General features: G+C 42.0%; 1 protein-coding gene across 1 annotated transcript in view; it reads left to right on the top strand.

The window, feature by feature from the left end:
* The window catches only part of LOC145408094 (uncharacterized), a 343,836-nt gene that overhangs the window by 259,790 nt on the left and 58,908 nt on the right, over window positions 1-25,138 (top strand). Inside the window, exon 3 of the mRNA XM_080278901.1 lies at window positions 10,893-11,028. Coding sequence (XP_080135027.1) covers window positions 10,893-11,028 — 136 coding nt within the window. The remainder of the gene's footprint in view (window positions 1-10,892; window positions 11,029-25,138) is intronic.

Raw genomic sequence — 25,138 nt, 5'->3', positions numbered from 1 at the left:
GAAGAAGGCTCAAACAGGCATCTGCTTGAACAGTCCCAGTGCTACTGGTACCTTTGGGACACCAAACAGGATTTCTGTCACCAGGACAACAGCACGGTCAAGTTTCTCAGTTCGGGTTAGGCCAGGCAGCAGCTTCGTGTCCCAGTGTAAGAGAGGAGGCACAGTTGGTGGTATGTCGTGCATTTTTGCTTCAGTTGCTGTCATTTCTCAGTTCTTAATTTGATGATGACGGGTAAAGCATCTGGAGAGCACCATGTCATTCAAATTTTGATCAGTTGCTTTTGCTAAGGCTTCCATCGCAAACATCACTGTCTTGTCTGACATATTTACTCATTTGAATGTTGAAGTCTCCTTGACCCTGTTTTGCGTACTTATTGTTCGAACGAGCTTGGTGGTAAACTCCAGCTCTCCAGCATCTTCTGCTTTGATGACAAAGAAGACAGGCAATCAATCTTCGATGAATTGACTGTCTGAGCCATAGCTTCATTGTCTCTATCAGATTTTTCATTTCTATTCTGCCCTTTCTCTATTCGCCTGTATTTCATCTCACAGGATTTTTGGAGCAGCTGGTCGACTCCTGCCATTGCCGATTGCATACGATCTTCCTGCTGTCTGATTAAGAAAGCCTGGTCGTCCTCGTTTGTCATCTGCATTTGGGCGTCTCACATGGAGATGTCAAAAAGTTCTTCAAGGTCTCCTTCATTTGGTATGACTCTGTGTCCTTCAGACGATTTTTCTTCAGCTTTTCATACTGCTCGACTAGACCCAGAAGCTTCTTCTTGCAGTAGCAGACGGTTGAGATCGTAACATTGGCTAAACCCCAGAAACAAAGAACAGAGTCAGTCACTGCAGATGCACTGTCAGACTTGGTTTTCTTCAGGATTACATGATGGTAAAAGAAATGCCTGAGCACTTGACCTTTAGATTTAGGTAGACAACCTCTAATGATCTCTGCAGGATGATCAATCAACCACACAGAAGCAATGCATCGTGTGGCAGCTGTAGACATATCATCTGCAAACAGAAACTCAACTTGAAATAGAGGAAAGCATGGACAAAACACTACACACACACACACACACACACACACACACACACACACACACACACACACATTTTGTCCTCACGAGCGAGCATTGCAATATGCACAATTGCACATTGCACAACCAGCCGACTGCACAGCGAAGCCGCCTGCAGAAATTTATGGACTCATGGCCAACCCCTCTAGAGCATTCCATAATTTTCTTGAATCATCCAGTATTCCAGGATTTTCTAGAACCGTTTCTAACCGTCTAGATCCTTCTTGAACATTTTGCAATCTATATTTCGAACCGTCAAAATCCTCTTAAAAGCTCACGCCTAGAACAACCTCTAAACCCTGGCAGATCAGCCTCATTTTTTTAACATGTATTGCAGTGAAGTGAATTAATGGCATCTTGTGTCTGAACCAATATACGCTATGCGAAATTTCAGTATATGAGAGAGAGAGAGAGAGAGAGAGAGAGAGAGTTTACAATAATAGAGAGAATGGCGTGGGGGATAAACAAAAGTGATAGTTCTTGTTATTGCACGGAGAAGGGAGGGACAAGAGAGGGGGACGAAAGGGAGACCGGAAGAAGAGAGAGAGGGGGGATAAGAAATTAAGGGAGCAGGAAAGGGAGGGTGAAGGAACACAAGAGAGAGTGAGGAGGAAATGAGGTGAGGCAGGGAGCCTTGAGGGATCGGTCGGAATGGCACTTGCCCCACGTTCAGGGAAAATTCTGGAGTGGTATCTAATAAAAATGAATAGTACCGAGTTTATGGGGTTGATGGCCACAAAGGAGTCCCTTCCCTCAAAAAGCAAATGAGCACTCCTCACGGTTGACATGTTTTATTCCCCCCTTTTTAAAGTACAAGTCTCATGTGTGAGGAGGCTATCCACATACAGCTCTTCTCAACAAGGTGGAGTCAAAGGCTTTTCGTCTCATCAACTCTCCTCCTTTTACTGGCTCCCTTCAACCTGTGTCCCTTCGCCGCATTGTTGCTTTATCTCCTTATTATCGCTACTTTAATGATCACTTCTTGTTTGAACTATCTGCTTGCATCCCTCCACCACTACGACTGGCGCCTAGCACCCGTCTAGCAACAAACTCTCATCCCTTTTCTGTCCAGCATTCTAATCCAAGAGTTAACCGTTACTCCTAGTCCTTCCTTTATGCAACAGGTCAACTCTGGAACTGTCTCCCTCTGTCTGTATTTCCTACTTCCTATGATCTCTAGTTTTTCAAACGCAGTGTGTCCAGGCATCGCGAAATGATCGGATCTTGGGTTTTGCTCTCTGTTGTATTTTTTTTTTCTTGGGCGGAACGGTTTGGGAGCTCCTGGCCTTTGGTTCCTTCTTCCTTGCATAAAAAAAAAAAAACGCTGTCTCCTACAGCTATTTTTTAGTTTCACTGCCTTTGTCTTGTATCCACCTGTACTCTACTGATTCTTGTGAATTTTACGAGAGAGAGAGAGAGAGAGAGAGAGAGAGAGAGAGAGAGAGAGATTTACCTTCTTTCCCGAAATCTATGGTCCCAGGGAGGAGACCAGGACATGATTAAATGGGGGGAAGAGGCAATATCACGTCAGCACAGTGGGAGCAACAGACACAGAATACCCGTAAAAGAAAAGGAATGTGAATCAATGAAGTAACGTAAAACAGCAAAATAAGGGGGTGTGCAAAGGAACAAAAGAAAACAAAATGTTAAGAACCAAGGAACGTAAAAACTGCATAGAAAGAAAGACCGATAGATAGATAGGTAGACAGACGGACAAAGCAAATGTAAGCAAAACAAAGAAATTTGGTGAATATAATATGAGCAAAAAAAAGGTACGGTAATGTAAACAAAAAATTTGAATATGAACATGTGAAATAATTAATAAATATGGTTTGCTCAGTGGGCATTGTATATTCATGGGCATCTCTTCCTCACCAGCATAATTCCGTGGCACGATAATATTGTTTTTTTAAATGTGAATGTCACTGAAATTATACATTCTCTGTCTGTCTGTCTGTCTGTCTGTATATATAAATCTAATATACTATAGCAGTAGCCGTGTGTCTGTTTATGTGTGTGAATTTTGGGCAGCCGAAACTACACATTCAAATCGAATCAAAATTGGCAAAAAATTGCAAAAAATTCGTTGATGTGAAAAAAATTGGTCCCGGTGCCCGGTCGGCTGCTGTGGCCGAGTGGTTAATATCTCGGACTTGCATGCGGACAACTTGGGTTCCATTCCCAAAGCTGCAAATAAAACGATCAATTGGTTAGCTGCAAAAAATCCAATTGACAACGTTAAACTAGAACACCACATAAACGGATCATCATGGGCCCTTTGATGTCGCCTTGGCGGCCGATAATAACAACATTAGACTAGCACAGCACATCATCATGACTCGGATTACCTGAAATGATCGCAACGTGCGTGCAAGGTGCGAGGAAACGAGTGAGAAGCATGAGAAAATGAGTGTGAAGCATGAGAAAGCGAGCACGCAGCGCAAGACCCCTCCGCAGGATCAAGTGCGTGAGGGCCGAAGGGCCCATGAGCACTTGTCTTAACTATGTCAACACCTCTGCCACCGTCCGTGAATCACTTACGCGCATGTCGAGATCTATCATAATGATTGTATGTAAATTTGGGCATTCGTTTCTTTAATCTTATTAAAAATGAATTACCATCCAGACCCCTAATATTTGGTTCTTTTTATACTCTTTAATGTGTAGCCACAACCTTAAAAACTCTGCATTACCTTTTTTTTTTATGCGAGTAAGAAGGAACCTCAGGCAAGGAGCCAGCAAAAAATTCTTTCCAAGGAAAAAACAGAAACAATATAAAGTGAGCCAAATTCAAGAGCTGTTCATTTCGAGATGCCTGGACATACTGCGTTTGAAAGACTGGAGATCATAGGAAGCAGGAAATGCAGACAGAGGGAGACAGTTCATGAGATGACCTGTTGCATAAATGAAGGACTAGGAGTAACAGTTAACTCTCGCATTAAAGAGTTGAACAGAAAAGGGATGAGAGTTTGTTCATAGACGGGTGCTAAGCGCCCGTCATAGAGGTGGAGGGAGACAAGCAGACAGTTCAGAGGAGCAGTGACCATGGAAGTAGCGATAGAAAGGAGAGAAGGAGGCAACAGTGTGGTGAAGACACAGAGGTTGAAGGGAATCAAGAAGAACTGTATGTGGGGAGCCTCCCCACTCATGAGAGTTGTATTCGACACAGGGGCGAATAAAACCCTTGTATAAAGTCAACAACTGTGCAGGGGTAAAGAAGGTATGGAGTCGGCTTAGCACACCCAATCTCCCGGAAGCTGATTTTACAAGAGATGTAATATGATCTTTCCAAGATAAATCCCGAGTGAATGAAACCCCAAGTATGTTCAGGGATGATGCAGGCTTGAGCTGGATATTATTAAACATTAGTGGGTACTCCTGTGGAAGATTTTGTCCCGTTGATAGGTGTAAAAACTGAGTCTTTGATGCATCAAAAACAACAAGATTATTTTTACCCCACTCAGAGATACAAACCAAGTCAGACATTAGGTGTGCCATAGCCTCATCCCTTGTTTGTTGAAGTAACTGCTGGGATGGACGTTGCAGGAACCGAATGGAAAGGTGAAGGGTGGAATCATCAGTGTACAAGTGGATAGGGTTAGATGTACAGCTTAGAAGATCGTTGATGAATAAAAGGAAGAGAATTGGTGATAGGACAGAACCCTGAGGAACACCCTGGTTGATAGAGCTAGGAGAAGAACGACGGCCGTCTACAACAGCAGCTATAGAACGACAAGAAAGGAAGCTGTAGATGAAGGCACAGATAGAAAGATAGAAATCATAAGAGGGCAGTTTGGAAATTAAAGATTTATGCCAGACTCGATTGAAAGCCTTTGAGATGTCAAGTGAGATGGCAAAGCTTTCGCCAAAGTCCCGAAAGGTGGATGACCAGGAGTCTCAAAGGTAGGCAAGAAGATCGCCAGTGGAGCGTCCCTGAAGGAACCCATACTGACGATCAGAAAGAAGGTTGAGGTAGGAAATATGCTTTAAAATTTTTCTGTTAGTAGACTCGAAAACTTTTGAGACACAGGATGTTAAGGCATTTGGATGATAGAGGGTTGGGAATGGTCACCCTTCTTTGGGACTGGCTGAATGAGAGCAAACTTCCAGCAAGAAGGAAAGTTACAAGTTGAAAGGCAAAGGCAAAAGAGTTTACCTGGGCAGGATGTAAGCACAGAAGCACATTTCTTGAGGACAACAGGAGGGACCCCGTCAGACCCATATGCCTTGTTAGTATTGAGGTCAGTGATGGCAGAAAACACATCAGCTGAAGAAATTTTAATGTCAGCCATGAGGAAGTCAGAGGGAGGAAGTGATGGAGGAACAGCACTGGAATCGTCTAAGGTGGAATTGGAGGAGAAAGTCTGGACGAAGAGATCTGCTTTATCAGTAGAAGAAGTAGCTACAGAGCCATCAGAGTAGAAAAGAGGAGGGAAGGATGATGAGGTAAAGTTGTTAAAAAGGTTTTTGGCAAGGTGCCAGAAGGAGCGGGAAGAATTCGAGTTGGAGAGTTGAGAGCACTTAGTATGGATGAAATTATTTTTAGCGGTGCGAAGAACAGACTTTGCACAATCCCAGGCAGGAACATGAAAAAGATGTGATTCAGGGGTGGGTTGGTTCTGGTACCTTTTATAGGCCCTCTCCTTGTTGCGGACAGCATTAGAACAAGCATGATTAAACCAAGGCTTTCTTGCATTAGTCAAAGGATATGAGAAAGGAATGTATGCTTCCATGCCCGAGAGAATAACCTCCGTAATGTGCAAGGCACACTCAGATGGCTCACGGCCATGGAAACAATAATTATTCTAGGGAAAATCAAATAAGTACTGTCTGAGGGCCTCTCAATCCGCATCTCCAAAGTGCCACAGTCGATATTTCTTTGGAGGGTCCACAGGCTGTACCGGAGCAATAGGACAGGTTAAGGTAATGAGGTTGTGATCAAAGGAGCCCAGTGGAGAGGAAAGATTAATGGTGTAAGCAGAAGGATTAGTTGTAAGGAAGTGGTCAAATATGTTGGAGCTCTCTCCAAGGCAGTCAGGGATACGGGTAGGGTGCTGTACAAGCTGCTTTATGTTATTAAGGATAGAAAAGATGTAGGCTTGTTCACCAGGTGGATCAGTGAAAGGAGAGGAGAGCCAAAGGTGGTGGTGAACATTGAAATCTCCTAGAATGAAGATTTCAGAGAAAGGAGAAATGGATAGAATGTGTTCCATCGCAGAAGTAAGATAGGCAAAGAATTTTTGATAGTAGAATTAGGGGATAAGTAATTAGTGCAGATATATTTAGTCAGAGAATGATAGGAAAGCCGAAGCCAGAGAGTAGAGAATTCAGAAGAATCAAGTTCAGGAACACGAGAGCAAGATAAGTCGTTGTGTACATTAACTCAACAGCCACCTTTGACTTTGAAATAAGTATAAATAGGAGGATACGGAAAAGGGCTTGCTGTCAGTTGCCTCAGACATCTAAGTCTCGGTAAGGAAGAGAAGGTGAGGTTTAGAGGAAAGTTGATGTTCAACAGAGAGAAAGTTAGAGGAAAGGCCGCGAATGTTGCAGAAATGAAGAAGAAGTGAGTTAGACAGTGGTTCCAGGCAGCTCTTAGAGTCGTCACCCGGAAAGGATAGGATGATGCGGACATTTATGGTCCTCCCTCCCTCCCCCCTGGGGACTCCGAGGCACCATTAATATGCGCCATTTTAATTTTTTAATTTTGAAAAGGAAATGTAGTGTGTTTTGTTTATGTAGTTTGGTGTTGACAGTTAGAGGAACATACATTTGAAAGCATGCTGGCCTACTCTTTGTGTTACTGAGACACTGAAAAATTTCAGCAGACGGGGGTGGTCAGGAACTAGTCCCGAGGGCTGATGAAACGGGAGCTCCAGTACTCCCTGTCATCAGCTTTCCATCCACCTTCTGAGTACTACCCTGCTCGACTGGTGCTGCAGTCTACTCCCCACTGTACAGTTTTCCCATACTATACCCGCTTAACACTTTCCTGAATGCCTCGTCTTTTTACTCTCATACCCTTTATCTATACCCATTCATCTCTTCAGTCCGAGGAAGTTATATTAAGCATATCACTGTTGGCTCCTTACGACGTCAAGGGTGTCTGATAAAACTTTCTTGAACCCTTTCATTACATGGGGGACTCCAGAGCCGAGTAAAAGCTCCTGACAACATCAAACACAAACTGCAAATAAACTCTGAGAATATATAAATGTATTGATATCCCCATTTTTTTAGAGTAATCTATTAGGCAATATTTCAGCTAGAGATGTTGTTAGCCTGCATGCCATTCTACAGAGCGCATTCAGAAGTGCAGACTCCAAACATGCATTCCCTTATGGAAAGTGATTGGGTTGAATTTTGGTTGACTTTAATTGAAAGATATTACGTTACGGCCAAGATTATGATGATGAGATGCTGCTGCTGATGATAATGATCCTGATCATAAACATGATGATGATGATCATAATCATGAGCATGGTGATTTTTTACACCTTCAGTATATAATGGTGAAAATGATGTACGACAGACCACTGTTGATTTTTCAGTTTCATGGCAAGAGGTTCCTCTGTCCTAAACAAGCATAGTGTTTCGCTAGATAATATACGCCATAATGTGCAAGTAAGCCCATATCCATGAACGTGTTAAGTAAAGCTATAAAAAATATACTCTCTCTATGTAAAATGAGAATTATAAATGAGAAATTAAAGCATATTGAATATATATATAACGCCCAGAAAAATATACAGTGACTATATTATAAACGAAGTATAAAAGAATGACTTTAAAAAGTGAATATTAACACCCAAAAATTTCGATGATCATTGCCAGCCTCTTCAGTAATGCTCTTACATTACATTGTATACCGCAGACATGTACTGAAAGGCAGTCTATACATGGCTGCGCTGTGCAAGCTGGGTGGAGCAGCTGCGGCATTCACCTGGGAACCACACCTCACCGTTTCCCAGGACCTTGCCGTGGGAAGGGCCATGACCTGACCCTAGTGAGGCGTTGTCTACTACCAGGGGCGCCGGATTCCTACGCGGAGTATGTATTGTACTGTACCTGGAGGATCGCCCTAGAGATACAATTGATTACCTTATTCTGAAGGATCTGCTCGGCCAGACACACCAAGGTTGAGGAACAACAACAACAACAACAACAACGCTTATTGTTGTTGTTGCTGTTATGCATGTTTATACATGCCATTTTTTTTACATCATTTTACGTGAATTTTACATCATCGTTTTAACCATGTTATATGAGATGGGAGGCATCCAGATACTGCAAAAAGAAAGCAGAAAGGCCGAAGAAGAATAAACAGGTCCCCTAAAAATGAGACAAACTATATTCATTTATCTTTGAAACCGAAATTTTAAGTTCCACATCAAGGGCCCACGATCCATTAAAACTATGATTCACAAAACATGTGGGATCGAGAAAATTTAACTGATCTTATTAAATCTTATGAACTTATAAAGGAGACGAGCTGCCATATGCTAGTGTCCGTGTCTCCAGGCAAACCCACGTCAGTCGCAAAGCCTCGAATTATCCAGTTATTACCTGCCGCTAATTTGATAGCTGCAGTGACCACGGATAATCTGCATTCCTAGCCCGTTTTACTCTTCCTTAATAACTTATAAAACATAAAATTATGACACTGTTGACGGGAGGTATGGGGAAAGGGAAAAGGACCAGGACAGCGGAAAAGAGTGAAGACTGGGGGAAAAGATGGATGAGACGGAGCGATTACGAGAGGGGAAAACTAGAAAAAAAAAATCTACAGAAGTGAAGCAGTTGCCCACTTACCACTGTCATTTGCTTCGATCCTTTTTACCATTACTTATGTGTATTTTATTCATCCATCCTTCCTTTTCATCTCAGTTTCCCTGGTTTACTTTTTTATTTTGTCCATCTCTCCCTATAGTTCCTTTCATCCCTCCTTCCTCCATCATTCAAGTCCTCCTTCGATCTCTCCCTCCCACTTCACGTTCACCCACTTCCTCTTTTTTTCTCATCCACTTTCTCCTTCCTTCCAGCTCTCTCTCTCTCTCTTTCGCTACCCTGCCCTTCTCTGTTCCTGACGCAATCACCACATAACCTACACTCGAACCATGAGTGACAGAACGAATGGGCCATATTAGAGAGAGAGAGAGAGAGAGAGAGAGAGAGAGAGAGAAAGAGAGAGAGAGGGAGAAATTATCAGTTGTGGAGAATCAGGTCACTATCTAATTTCATCCATCATTTATCATCACTGTTGAAACTACATAAATGTTCAGGAATCTGAATCTATTTATTAAACACAGTACACCTAAACTAGTAATCAACATAGACAATAATTTAAGGCAAAAATAATAGATAAACATTTTACTCATGTTTCATATTAAAAAATCAGAAAAAAAAGTACGTGCATGCAATAGGTATGTGGCTGTATGCCTAAGTTCTCCTTTTCCATATTATTCTACTTTCTGCCGATCCTATAAAATTCCTTCAGGTTTTTCAGTCCTGCAAGGTATTATTTCCTCTCTAGTTTCCTGTACGGCAAATGCCGGAGGGTCTGGAGGGTGGGGGAGAGAGCCTTTTGCTGTGCCATCCTTTTCTCATGCTTTTAATTTTATAGAACTGTATTAGTATTAAGGCCAGACTGCCTCGTAGGGTCCATAAGGTCTGTGTGGTCTATGTATCTATGGAACTATGTAACACTCTCTCTCTCTCTCTCTCTCTCCTATTTAACACATTATGACCACATAAAATCATATAAGTTTTATGTAAGCCATTGTTAAAATCTAATATGGAAATAAACGAAAAAATATATAAGTTGAAAGTCTCCGTAACACACGAAAATAGGAAACCTTTCTTTAAAATCCCTTTACCTCAGCACCTCGACCACACACTCAGTTAACACAGCGTTCTGGGATATTTTAATTATATTTTAACCTTATAACTTTAATATGAAAAGAATAAATCTAGGAATATTAGATCAGAAATTATTTAATAACTGTGCTGGGAATTCAGCCAACACTTCATACACTGCACACAGTACTGAATTAAAATTCCTTTTTGTATTTAAAAAGGATGGAAATAAAGGCAGAAGCCTGCAAAAGTTTCCTTTTTAACTACTTTTCTTCTTCTTCTTCTTCTCTCTCTCATATATATATATATATATATATATATATATATATTTCATTCATTCATTGCCAGACGCCATGTATCCCAAACGGGGTGGCCAACGGCTTAGAGTTAATTGTTTTACAGGGAGGGGCACTAATCCTCCACCAACCCCACTTGACATGTAGGGATGCCAACAGCATCTGGTGTTCCCAGGCGGTCACCCATCCAAGTACTAACCAGACCCAACGTTGCTTACCAGGGATAAAAGGCTGAGAGTTCAATGTATGGGGCAGTTGAGAATGGGCAATATTTGGGGACAAAGTTCACCTAATATTTCACATCTCCCACTTCTCATATTCCTCTATTGGCTAGTATTCCTAAAATGAGAAAATAAATTAAATATTGCGAGGATTCGAACCAGCGCTTGCAACTGCAAGAGTACAGCAGCTTACCAAGTGAGCCATTTAGGGAAAGGGAAGATCAGTTCATTTCGAGGTACTGTATATGGCGTTTAAAAGCCCGGAAGTCAGAGGCCGTGGGAGAGACAAAATGCGGATACCGTGCTTAGAGTTGACCAGTTCATCAGATGACAGAATAGCAATTAACTGTTTCACTGAAACTTTTTGACAAAGCAAGGTCTGAGTTTTACTGTGATAAAATTTCAAAATTCTCATAAATTTCCTTACCGTACCCCTGCAGGAGTCTTCATCGAGTCAGAGTGAGGTTGTGCTGGAGAACGTGACGCTCGAAACTGGTGGATCGTTTCGCTGTGAGGTTGTGGCGGATTTTCCAACTTTCGAGAAGGACTCAATGGTCAAGGACATGGCCATCATAGGTGGGTGTTGAGTATTGTCTCTTTACTATTGTGTTCCTTACACCCAGTTACAATCTTTCGTGGTGAAGCCTGTTATGCTTTATTTTTCCTACTTATGCATGATTTTACACAGCTAAGGAATGACGCTAGTTGTTGCTGTATAACCCTGGTTTGTCTGGCCAAGCAGACCCATAATCGGCTGGCAAGCAACTGCCCCTGCAGGACCATGGCGGGCAGCGAACCGTTGTTCCCTTGCACTACACAGCCCCTCGCCACAGTGAGGCCCGTGGAAGTGTGGAGGTTTGGTGTCCGGACGGATGCTATATTTGCGTCTCTTCACCCAGTTAATGGGCACCAGGTCATCCTCCACATCACCCCATTATTTGGCTTTATGGTTACCTCGCAGCTTTGTAAATCGTTTCCTTCATCACATAAAAGCCATTAGTCTTGTCTCTCAGTATACAGCCTCCTGATGTGGAATGAAGGGTAACAAAAAATGAATGGAGAAATAAAATGAGAGGAGGTTAAGGCTGGAAAAAAGAAATATGGAATGGACGTGAGAGAAGTAGTGGACAACACTACAGCAAGTAGATGGGTGTCTGCAGTGGCGGGATGTGTACTAGCCCCACACAGATAAGGGAGTTTTACGTAATGATGCTATTCAACCTGTTATATATATCCATCCATCTATCATCCAATCCTATACTTCCCCATGAGGAGTGTACGAGCCCGGGGCTAGGCAGTTGGTCCCAGCATTTAAGATGAGAGTGAATGTTTTATATATATATATATATATATATATATATATATATATTTATATATATATATTGCCAGATGCCTTAATCCCATAAGGGCTGACCACAAATAAATTGCCTCCATGTCGCTCTGTCCCCCGCCATTTCACTGCCCTGCTCCCAGCTCATACCCCGCTGTCTCATATACCTCTTCACTCCATCCATCCATCTCATCCTCGGCCTCCCCCTCCCTCCCTCCACCTCACTCACATACACTCTCCTCATCAGTCTCTCACTCTCCATCCTCTCCACATGGTCAAATCACCTTAACGTGTTTCTCCTAACGCTTCCTACCACATCCACACCACACAGCTCCTTCACTTCCTCATTTGTCAGCCTGTCTCTCCATGTGACTCCACATGCTCCTCTCAAATAACTCATTTCCACTGCTCTCACTCTTGACTTGTGTCCCTCCAACAACGTTCAAACTTCACTTCCATACGTTAGAGTTGTATAACAATACTGCCGTGTAGTAGCTTTTTCACTTCCATGCTCACTTCCCTGTTTCTTATCACTGCTTTCAAGGAGCCAGAAATCTTTCTTCCCTGCTGCACCCTTTCAAGCACTTCACCCTCCAAACTTCCATCCTTACTCATCACACTGCCCAAGTACTTAAATGCACTCACATTCTCCATTTCCCCCACATCCAATTTCATTGTACATTCACTAACTTCACTTCTCTTGAAGACCATAACTTTACTCTTCCCTACATTCACCTTTAGATTCCTTTTCTTACACACTCTCCCAAAATCATCCACCAAGCCTTGTAGCTCCCCTTTGTCTTCATTTAACAACACAGTATCATCTGCAAACAACAGTACCGGAAGTTTCCAAACACTGCCCTCTCTCACTAGGGCCATTGCAACATCCACTGCCCTACCTTGTGTCTGTTTTATAACCTCATCCATATACAGATTGAACAACCATGGGGACATGACACATCCCTGTTTCAACCCAACCTTCAAATAGAAAAACTCACTCAGTTCATCATCCACATGCACTGCAGCCTTAGCATCCTCACCCATACTCTTCACAGCATTCAAGAACTTCCCATCTACTTCGTATATTCTTAATACTTTCCAAAATTCTTGTCTATCCACCCTGTCATATGCTTTCTCCAAATCCATGAGGGCTGCATACAACTTCTTTCCCTTCTCTAGAAACTTTTCCACTAAGGATCTAAGAGTGAATATCTGATGCACTTTTTCTCCCTTCTCCACTAGTAATCTACCATTTTTATCTTTCACTTCCCTGCTAACTTCACTTCCACCCTGTCTTACTCTTTTCACCTCTTTCCAGAACATTTTTTTACAGTCCCTCCACTTTACACTCAAGTTCCTTCCAAATTCCTCATCCACTCTCTTCTTACTCTCTCTTACTAATCCTTTCACCTCTCTCTTTATTTCTACATATAGCTCTCTCTTCCGCCTCTCAACTTCTTCCACGCCCCTATTTCTCATCCATTCATTGTATGCTTTCTTCTTTTGTGCCACAGCCTGTCTCACCTCTTCATTCCACCACGCTGTTCCTTGCACACCCCTCTGTCTTCTCTTCATCCCACACACCACATCACATGCTGCACATATTTCTTTCGTAAATATCCTGCACACACCTTCCACGTCCCCCATCTGCTCCAATTCATATTTGCCCAATCATTCCTCCATTTCTCTCTTATACTCTGTCTTTTTCTCATCCTCTTGTAACCTTTCCACTCTCCTTACAAATACTCCTTCTTCCCATCCTTCCCTTATTCTATTTCTCCATCCTAATTGGACCTTGATTCTTTCCACCACCAAGTAGTGGTTAGAAAGTCCACTCCCCCAGCCTCTATAAGCTCTTGCATCTATTACACATTTTCGCATCCTTTCATCCACACACACATAATCAATCATTGCCTTCCTTTCATTCAGTTCACTACCCACCGTTCTCATCACTCGCAATGTATACCTGTGGATCATTTTGTGCCTGAAGAGGGTATTGGCTATCACCAACCCCTTCCCAGCACAAGTGTCCACTAACGCACTGCCATTCTCATCTATCTCAGCAGGCACACCCCACTCACCAACTATTTCATCCACCTTCACATTCCCTACTTTACCATTCATATCACCGATCAAAAACACTCTCTCATTCCTTCCAAACTTTCCCATGCACACTTCCACATGTATGTATATGTAACCCCTTATTTTTTTTAAATTTTACATAAAATATTTAAACTATTTACAAATATTTATGCAGTTGGTCTCATTTGTAACACTTAACTTTTGGCTGTTGTTTCCAAGCTTTCTGTCCTAGCTTGCATTCTGCACATTGCCAACCTTAATAGAGCAAATATGATGGAGAAAATTATTACGATGGCTGTAGCTGGGCCATAAACATAATATGGATTGAAAATAACCGTACTACATTCCTCCCAAGTTGCATTGTTCAATCGATCAGTTGCATGGTTTCAAACTTAGGTGAAGTGAATTTAATGTTTACTCATATTTAAATTCATCTTAGGTAATGCTTGTAAGAACTTGTGTATGGTTTACAGAGCTGGGCACTTCCACAATCACTTCCATAAACCACAAATTCCGCAATCGCAGAAGTATAGTTTCATTTGCGAATTCGCGTTTGCAACGAATTTTATGTAAATCTGCAGTTTTGCAATTGCAGAAGTACTTCCACAAACGCAAACCTGCCTGCAAGCCAGCCTGACCTCTGAGAACTTTGAGCGGTTTGTTTTTACGAATGGCAACATGGACCTGTTCCAGATGTTGTCTCAGTTGTTGGAGTTTGACTGACTGAGGAGTGAGAACGGAGGAGGTTAGAGCCAAGGAATAGAGGTGGACTGGTGTGTCAACTTGTCAAGTGTGAACTATGAAGTGTAGTAATTTAATTCATTTATATACAATAGTGAATGATTTACCCTTGTTTTGTAGTAAAAACAGTCTAATATACTGATATAATAATATTTAAAGTATATATTTTAGTTATACCATAAACATAATTTTATATATTCCATTCAGTACTACAGACAATTTTCAACCTTCATAAAGTCGCATATTGTTTGTCAGAATAAATAAGGATATAATTTTAGTGGATGAGTAACAAAAGATTATTTTTAACCCCTTGATAACAAAAAATATCATCCCAAACTATTGAATAAAATCTCTAATGGTATCCAGAATAAAATGAAACTGATGCCATGGTACTGAAAAGGATACAAATGGCTTGTGTTTGTGTTTGCATTTGCGGAACCGCAGATTTCAAGAAGTTTGCGGATTTGCAGTTACGGAAGGTAGTGGTTTGAGCTTGCAGATTTGCGTTTGCGGATGTTGATGGTGACTAATGAGTCATATTTTTCAGATGGGAAGGAGTACATTTCATTGTGAAAAAATCATCTGCCCTGTGAACCTCTTTTCTAATCCTACGCTTGGCAGCCAAGTATTCCTCTTTGTTACCATCTTTTTTCATTTCCCAGAAAAGTCTTCTTTTCTTCTTAACTGCAGCTTCTACACTCTTATCCCACCACCAAGTTACTTTATGTCATGGGGGCCCCCCTTGTTCATCCACACACTGAATCAGTAACTTTCAGGAGATTGTTCTTGACAGCTCTGTACTGTTCATTAACACTTCTGCCAACGGCTTCCAGTTCAGCCACCATTCACCTCATCTTGCTATAGAAGGTATCCATAACTGCTTCGTTTTCAACTTCCATATTTTCCTCCTAGGTGCATAGGTCCCTTTTTTTTTTTTTTTTTTTCATCACCCGTTCCTTAAACACCATATCACATATTAATCTGTGTTGCTGCACACACTCCTCGCTCCCTATAACTTTAACATCCCCCACTAACCTCCTGACCGGGAAATAATCTATCTGGCTGCTATTTACCCCAGACTTGTATATAATCAGCCTACTCTCTTTTCCTAAACTGTGTTTTGCACACAGTCATGTTCATTGCCTCCCCAAACTCATGTATCCTTTACCCTCTCTCTTTTCTTGTACCTGATGCACATTCCTCATGTACTTCATATCCTTAAGCTGCTTGACCAGTATTAGCATTCAAGTCCCCTCCCAAAACTACAATCGCATCATCCCACATACCACTTACAACACGTATTATATCATTCCAAAATCTATCCTCTACCTCGTCCAAGCTTGCCTGTCGAGAGTAAATAAAACAGTCTTGAAACAGACCTTATAAAATGAAATAGAAATAACTGTGTTCAAGGAGTTTAAGATTATTCGTGCTCCAAATAATCCGAATATCAAGATGAAGCATAGGGACTGATGTGAAGGTATTGATCAAAAAGTATTATGTGGTAACAGTAACAACGGGAATATGCATATCGTGAGAGAGAGAGAGAGAGAGAGAGAGAGAGAGAGAGAGAGAGAGAGAGAGAGAGAGAGAGAATGACCGTAACCGGGTTTTAAAGAGCGAATGATAGTCAATGAATCAGTGCAGTGAGGAAATAAAACAAAATGACAGCCAGAGGATGAACATTAATCAGAGTGGCGGCAAAAAATGTAAAGGAATGAAGCAGAAAAGAAACTATGCGAATAAAAGGAAGGCCAGCTTAATTAAGAAAAAAAAAAAAAAAACTTACTGGACATATTCGGAGCCAGAAGAGGGTATGTTAGTAGGTTAACTGTTCCAGCATGAGGACTTCGTCTTCAGATTATTCTTGTTTCCTCCCACCGATTATATTCACTGTAGGTTAGATTGTTCAAACTGTGTTGGATAAACATCTTTTATTAACTCCATTTACCACGCTGGGTCTCTCTAAAGCGGAATACGATTTCTGCAGATAGCAAGAATGAGCTAATTTCTTCATTCCCACGACGTGCTTTGTGCTCTTTACTTGTTACTTGCAGACAGTTTATTCAGATTTTGGAGAGACTTTTCGATCAGGAGACGTTAGATATAGCGTTCGTTTGCCACTGTCGTACAGGAGGTTTGCCTAAAGCTGAATAATATCGAATTGAGGTAGCCAAAATAGATTAATAATCACGTCATATGACTGAAGGAGTTGAAAGATATCACAGTTGTAGTTGTTGTTGTAGTGAGTAATCACAGTCTGTCCAGCCAAGCAAACCCATCAATTGCAGGCAAGCTACCGCCCCTGCAAGGCCGTCCCGTGCAGCGATCCAACGTTTCCTTGCAGTTGTTTGCGCCTTCTCACAGGGAGGAGCGAGGAAAATGTGGAGGTTTGGTTCTTGGATGGACGCCACATTTGCATCTCTCCATCCAGTTAATAGGGGCACCATGGAAGTCCCCACATTATCCAGTTATTTGGCCATATGGTGCGAATGATGAGGTGAAAGAGAGATTGTCCAGGTGCTTGAGGGCGCGAAAGTGGATGTATGTGGAGTAACTGAAGCTAAATAGTGAGGAGAGAGTGTGAGAGAATGGTCATATGGATGGGGTATATGTGCAAGAGTAGGTGAGAATGAGAGGGCAAAAGGAGTGTGTATTGTTGTGAGTAAAAGATGGAAGAAGAGCATATGAGAGTATGGATCAGTTGGGTCAAGGATTGTGTGGGTAAGATTGCAAGTTGGAATACAAATGTGCGCGATTGTGTGCATGTATGCTCCAATGCAAGATTATGCAAACAGAGTGAGAGAAGAGTTCTGGACAAATGTGGAAGTGTGCATGGAAATGTTTGGAAGGAATGAGAGAGTGTTTTTGATCGGTGATATGACTGGTAAAGTAGGGAATGTGAAGGTGGATGGAATAGTTGGTGAGTGGGGTGTGCCTGCTAAGATAGATGAGAATGGCATTGCGTTAGTGGACATTTGTGCTGGGAGGGGGTTGGTGATAGCAAATACCCTCTTCAGGCACAAAATGACCCACAGGTATACATGGCGAGTGATGAGAAAGGTGAGTGGTGAACTGAATGAAAGGAAGGCAATGATTGATTATGTGTGTGTGGATGAAAGGATGCGAAGATATGTAATGGATGCAAGAGCTTATAGAGTTTGGGGAGTGGACTTTCTGACCACTACTTGATGGTGGCCAGAATCAAGATCCAAGTAAGATGGAGAAATAGAAGAAGGGAAGGACGGGAGGAAGGAGTAGTTGCGAGGAGAGTGCAAAGGTTACAAGAGGATGAGAGAAATACAGAATATAACAGAGAAATGGAAGAATGATTGGATATATATAAATTGGAGCAGATGGGGGCGTGGAAGATGTGTGCAGGATATTCACAGAAAAAATATGTGCAGCATGTGATGTGGTGCGTGGGGTGAAGAGAAGACGGAGGGGGGGTGCAAGGAACGACGTGGTTTAATGAAGAAGTGAGACAGGCTGTGGCACAAAAGAAGAAAGCATACAATGAATGGATGAGAAATAGGGGCGTGGAAAAAGTTGAGCGGGCAGAAGAGAGTCATATGTAGAAAGAAAGATAGAGGTGAAAAGATTAGTAAGAGAGAATAAGAGGAGAGTGGATGAGGAATTTGGAAGGAATTTGATTGTAAAGTGGAGGGACTGTAAGGAAATGTTCTGGAAGGAAGTGAAGAGAGTAAGACAGGGTGGCAGTGAAGTCAGTGGGGGAGTGAAAGATAAAAATGGTATATTACTAGTGAAGAAGGGAGAAAAGGTGAGCAGATGGAGAGAACACTTTAAGGAATTGTTGAACATAGAGGATGGAAGTAATGCGAGTATAATTGGCTGGGGAATGGCTGGGAGAAGGAGGGAGGTGAGAAGACAGGAAGAAATCAGTAGGATAGAAATTGTGGAAGCAAAGAAGAAAGTCAAATCGGGGAAAGCCCTAGGAATTGATGGAGTGTGTGGTGAAATGCGGAAGCATAGGGGAGAAAGTGTAGTAGAATGGATGTGGAAGATGTGCAGATTGGCCTGGGAGGAAGGTAGAGTCCCGGAGGATTGGAAGTCAGGTATAATTATTCCCTTGTACAAAGGAAAAGGGGAAAAAGAAGTGAGTGGTAATCACAGGGGCATTTGCCTTCTTAGTGTAATAGGAAAAGTGTATGGTAGGATACATGTTGACAGAGTTAGGGAAATTACAGAGGAATTAGTTGGAGAAGAACAGGGAGGCTTCAGGAAGGGAAGAGGTTGTGTAGATCAGATATTCATTCTTAGATCTTTAGTGGAAAAGTTTCTAGAGAAGGGAAAGAAGTTGTATGCAGCTTTCATGGATTTGGAGAAAGCATATGACAAGGTGGATAGACAAGGATAGTAGAAAGTATTAATATATGGAGTAGATGGGAAGTTGTTGAATGCTGTGAAGAGTATGTATGATGGTGCTAAGGCTGCAGTGCGTGTGGATGGTGAACTGCGTGAGTTTTTCTGTTTGAAAGTTGGGTTGAAAAAGGGATGTGTCATGTCCCCATGGTTGTTTAATCTGTACATGGATGGGGTAATAAAAGAGGTACAAGGTAGGGCAGTGGATGTTGAAGTGGCCCTGGTGAGAGAGGGTAGTGTTTGGAAACTCCCTGCTCTGTTGTTTGCAGATGGTGATGTGTTGTTGAGTGAAGACAAAGGGGAGCTGCAATGCTTAGTGGATGACTTTGGAGTGTGTGTAAGAAACGGAATCTAAAGGTGAATGTAGGGATGAGTAAAGTAATGGTCTTTGAGAGAGGTTGAAGTCAGTGAATGTACAGTGAGGTTGGATAGTGAGGAAATGGAAAATGTGAGTACGTTTAAGTACTTGGGTAGTGTGATGAGTAAGGATGGAAGTTTGGAGGGTGAAGTGCTTGAAAGGGTACAACAAGGAAGAAAGATTGCTGGTTCTTTGAAAGCAGTGATAAGAAACAGGGAAGTGAGCATGGAAGTGAAAAAGTTACTACATGACAGTATTGTTATACCAACTCTAACTTATGGAAGTGAAGCTTGGACGTTGTTGGAAGGACACAAGTCATGAGTGAGAGCAGTGGAAATGAGTTATTTAAGAGGAGCCTGTGGAGTCACATGGAGAGACAGGCTGACAAATGAGGATATAAAGGAGCGTTGTGGTGTCGATATGGATGTGATAGGAAGCGTTATGAGGAACACACTGAGGTGGTTTGGCCATGTGGAGAGGATGGAGAGAGAGACTGACGAGGAGAGTGCATGTGAGTGAGGTGGAGGGGGGGGAGATGGAGGAGGAGGCCGAGGATGAGATGGAGGGATGGAGTGGAGAGGTACATGAGAGAGGGGGGTGTGAGTTGGGAGCAGGGCAGTGAAATGGCGGGTGACAGGGCGACTTGGAAGCGATTTGTTTGTGGCCACCCCGCACGGGATTGAGGCGTCTGGCAATAGATAGATAGATAGAGAAGTTACCACTCATGGTTGTAAATGATTTCCTGAGTTACAGGAAAACCATCTGGCTTGTCGCTCAGTGTAGAGTGAAAAGTAAGAAGTGACAGGACGGAAAGGGGGAGGTACGTAAGAGAGGAGGGCAGACACAGAAATAAAATGATAAAGGTGTAGGAAGAAGTAGCCAGCACTACATGACGTGAATGGATGATAGTCACCACCACCTACCATTAATATCATCACAGTGAAGGAGTAAAACTGAAAACATAACTGAAAAAAAAAAAATCGAACTCCTACTGCATGTTGGCCTTGATGCTACTAGATTATTTTATGGAGCAAAGGAGAAATCTAAAGGAAAGAAATAATGCTGGGCTATGTTTAACCTCTGTAGCATCAAAATTCAAGTAGAGTACAGTATTAGGACAGCACAGATCTGGAAATAGCAAGAATAAAGCAGAAAAGAGCTCCTCGTTGTGAAAGGCTAGCCATTTTACCATGATGTATTTTTCATTCTATTCACGCTATCTTCAGATGACTAAGCTCGAGTCTGAGAAGACTTCGACCAAGATTTGACATATATCTACCCTTACTTATCTCCTTCACCACACGGAGACTATTCCTTGACTGAATACACATGTCTCATGGCACCAAAAGTAAGGTTGAAAATACATTCTGGAAGTGAAGGATAACAAAAAAAAAAAAGTTTTGATGTAGCGGAGTGACCTGAGAATTAAACAAGATCAATCTAACGTAGAGTGTAATAAAATAGAACTGCCAGTGAAACTGGTGGCGTTGGAGAAATAAATGAGATAGAGAGAGAGAGAGAGAGAGAGAGAGAGAGAGAGAGAGAGTGTGTGTGTGTGTGTGTGTGTGTGTATGTGTGTGTGTGTGTGTGTTTGTGTGTATGTGTGTGTGTGTGTGTGTGTGTGTGTGTGTGTGTGTGTGTGTGTGTGTGTGTGTGTGTGTGTGTGTGTGTGTGTGTGTGTGTGTGTGTGTGTGTGTGTGTGTGTGTGTAGTTTGGTTTTATATTCACACACCAAACTGACCTTAAATTTCTTTCTAGGCGGTCAGGCCTTACTGCGACTATAAATCAACTCAGTCTGGGAAATGGTGACGGAGTGAGGGGAGGCGGTGTGACGGAAGAGAGGAGATGGGGTGAAGGTTACGAGGAAAGTGTAGCAGAGTGGGAAGGGAGTGTGAGTGGGAGGGGAGGGTTTGTAAAGGGGGTCAGTGGAAAGAAAGACGAGGGATTGATGGGGGCGAGATGTCTAGAGAAAAAGTGCGTGGAAAAGGGAAGGGAGTGGAACCAAGTGGAGAGTATTTGACGGGAAGGGGTAGATGGAGTGAAGAGGGCTGAAGGTGAATATGGGGTAAAAAAGGGGAGTGAGTGTCAGGGAAGGGGGAGTGATGGGAAGGTAAGTTTGGGTTAATATTTTAGGGGAGGAAGAATGAGAGGAAGGAATGGATTGAGGGAAGATGAGGGAACGGAGTGAGAGGAGGGGACGATATGTAAAGGAAGGAGGTGTATGAAGAAAGGACAGGGTGTGAAGGGATGGGAAGGTGGAGCAACTAGGGCAGAGAGGATGAGAGGGAAGGGTTTAATGCGGTGGGGTGGAGAATTAGGACAGTTGTGTGAGGAGGGCGTAAGGGGAGGGGATGGAGGAACGGGGACCAATCACGTAATGGCCCAGTGAAAGTCATTAGTGTTGCGGTAATTATCCCGTGTTTAAACCACACTCAATAAATTATACGGCTGGGGTAATGTTTTTTGGGCAGATTGTCCTGGAAGAGATGCTATTCGGATAATTGTAGTCTGATAACTAATGGTCGCACTGGAACCAATGGTTATCGCATTATTAGGGCTAAGTATTGCTGTTGTTTCATAATTATTACATTTACTTGATGAACTACACATTGCTCAGTCTGATATTTTTTCTTTTTATTATTGGTACCTAGACATGATGTTTTGATCTGCACTGGAGACTTTAATGCAGTAATGGGCTGTTCAAATGAGGGATTTGAGGCATGTATGGGTAAGATGGGAGTTGGTAGTAGGATGAGTGAAAACGGAGTGAGGTTTGGAAGCTTCTGTCTAGCAAATGACTTAGTCATCGGGGGCACACTCTTTCAGCATTGCAATATACACAAGACAACTTGGGTGTCGCCGTGTGGAAAATATAAAAATCAGATTGATCACATCGCTATCAGTAGGAGGCATAGAAGTTCTCTGCTAGATGTTAATGTTAAACGGGGAGCGGATATTGGTAGTGACCATCAACTCAGCATTGCAAAAATAAGGTTTAAACTTAAAAATCAGAAGAAGGAAAAATCTGGTGTTGGTAGATACGATATTGTTAAGCTTAGAAGGGAAGGAGAAGAAAAGAAGGAATTCAGATTAGAATGCAGAAATAGGTTTTTGGTGTTGGAAACGTTGGAAGAGGGGGAGAGAAGTGTAGATGAGATGTGGGAGGATGTGAACAAAGTTTTGCATGAGACTGCTGAATGTACGATTGGAAGGAGACATAGATTCAGGAGAAAGAAATGGATATCAGAGGAAACGTGGGATATGATAAAAAAGAGAGGTGAGGCTAAATTGAGGAGTGAGATGCAATGCGTTGATGAACGAGAGATTGAATTAGCGAGAGATGCGTACTGGAGTTTGAATTCAGAAGTAAGAAGGTTAGCTAGGAGAGATAAAAGAAGATGTGTGGATGAAAAGGTTGCAGAGACTGAAATCTTAATAAACAAAAATGATGGACAGAGTCAAAGAATAGCATATGAATCGATTAGAGAACTGAGTGGTAATGCAGGTAAACGCAAGGAAATACCAGTTAGAGACAGGGAAGGAAATTTATTGACCAAAGATGAAGATATTAAAAATAGATGGAAAGAGCATTTTGAGACAGTTCTTAATAGACCAATACCACCAGAAGAGGATATACCGTCTGCTCAGGAAGATTTAAATATAGAAACAGGAGAGTTGAGGCTTGCAGAAGTGGAGAAAGCAGTAAAACAGTTAAAGAATAATAAGGCACCAGGGGAGGATGGTTTATTTCCGGAAATGTTTAAAGTGGAGGGGGATAGATTAATAATGATCTTAACCAAGCTATTCAATAAGATTTGGGTGACGGGGTTACTACCATCAGTTTGGAAGAATGGTGTAATTGTTAAAGTTCCGAAGAAGGGAGACCTGAGTGAATGTGGTAATTGGAGGGAATCTCTTTGTCACCGATAGCTTTGAAAGTTTTCAGTAGAGTGTTGTTAAATAGGTTGGAGCCGGTGGTTGAGAGTATTCTGAGGGATGAACAGGCTGGTTTTAGAAAGGGACGTGGTTGCAATGATCAGATCTTTATAGTTAGGCATTTGATGCAGCAAGTTAATGAAATGAGAGTACCGTTAAGTCTTTGTTTTGTTGATTTTGAAAAGGCTTTTGATAGTGTTTCGAGAGAGACTATGGGGAAGATCATGAGACATTATGGAATACCAGAGGAGTTTGTGAGGGTCATTATGAACATGCATGAGGACACATTTTGTAAAGTGATGGTTGATGGTTGTCTGAGTGATTCGTTTGAAGTCAAGTCCGGAGTAATTCAAGGTGGTGTTCTATCGCCTTTACTATTTATATTGGTCATTGATTACATTATGAAACGCGTTGGAACAGAAACCGGTGCAGGTATACTTTGGGGAGAGAACAGGAAACTTTTGAATTTAGATTATGCAGATGATATAGTTTTTGATTTGTGATGGGCCAGAAGAGATGCAGAGAGTGTTGGACTGTTTGGTGAGTGAAGGGCGCAAGGTGGGTTTGGTTATTAATTGTGGAAAAACTGAAATAATCAATATGAATATGGAAAATGGGCAGGAATGTGTAATTGGAGGTATGGTTGTAAAGCAAGTTGATAGGTTTAAATATTTAGGTACTTATTTAGCCAAGGATGGTTCTTTGAACTTTGAATTCGAGGAAAGATTAAAGAAGGCTAATCAGGCAATGGGAATGCTTAAAAATATTTGGAATAATAACAATTTTTCTGTGCATACAAAAATCAAACTTTATAAGGTAATGGTTAGGAGTATCTTAATTTATGGACACGAGTCTTGGTACAGCACAGTGACTATGGAAAATAAATTCTTGGTGTTTGAAAACAAAGCACTTAGAAGAATATTAGGAGTTAAGTGGTGGGAAAGGATACCAAATAGTAGAATTAGAGAAATAACGGGAGTGCAGCCGGTCGATGAATATGTTAGGTTCTCACGATGGAAGTGGCCAGGACATGTGTATAGGAGACAGGGAATAGTACAAGGTACACCAGGGTGGGTGGCACTTGGTAGGAGAGGTAGAGGAAGGCCAAAAGAGACGTCGGTGAGGACAATGAGACGGGAAGCTGGAGATGAGTGTTGGGGAGATCTTGAGGAGTTAGCACAAGATAGGATGTGGTGGTGTGAGTTCATCGAGGCCCTATGCATCCCCGAGGGTGCCACAGGAAATGATTGATTGATTGATTGATTGATTGGTTTATCCTTTTAAAATTGTTTGTCTTGGAAGGCTTACATTTTATCTGCAGAGAAGTCAGCGTCATGGAGGTTAAGTGTTTTATACAGACACCGTGCATTTCTTCATTCCTCTCAGTTGCTGACTCTTTATGTTTGTTTGTTTTTCGCCAGACACCTTAATCTGGGAAGGGATGACATCGAGCAAATCGCTTTCATGTCACCCTAATCTCATTCATCAGTCTTCCCCCTTTACAACTCATACTACCCGTCATTCATACAACTATCCACCCCATCTCTCCATTTCATTCTCGCTCCCTCTCCCCCACCCTTCTCCCTTGCCATTTCACTTGCATGTGCTCTCTTAGTCAATCTTTTATCTTCAATTTTGTTCATATGGCCAAAGAATGTAACAGTTCTTCTCTAAACCTCTGATGCATATCCAAATAACACTACAGTGATTCGAATTTTCTAACTAGTCTCTCTGTCTCTCTACATAATTCCGCATGCTTCTCTCAGTAATCCATTTCCATTCTTCTCCTCCTTGACTTATGTCCTTTCAGCATGGTCCAAACTTTATTTCCATACGTCAGAGTGGGGATCACAATA

This window comes from Coenobita brevimanus, chromosome 75 (genome assembly GCF_032717465.1).
Source record: "Coenobita brevimanus isolate Jiangsu-jjx chromosome 75, ASM3271746v2, whole genome shotgun sequence".
NCBI classification, from domain to species: Eukaryota; Metazoa; Arthropoda; class Malacostraca; order Decapoda; family Coenobitidae; genus Coenobita; species Coenobita brevimanus.
Note: the sequence above shows the minus strand (reverse complement) of the source record. Positions and strands in the feature narration are given on the sequence as shown.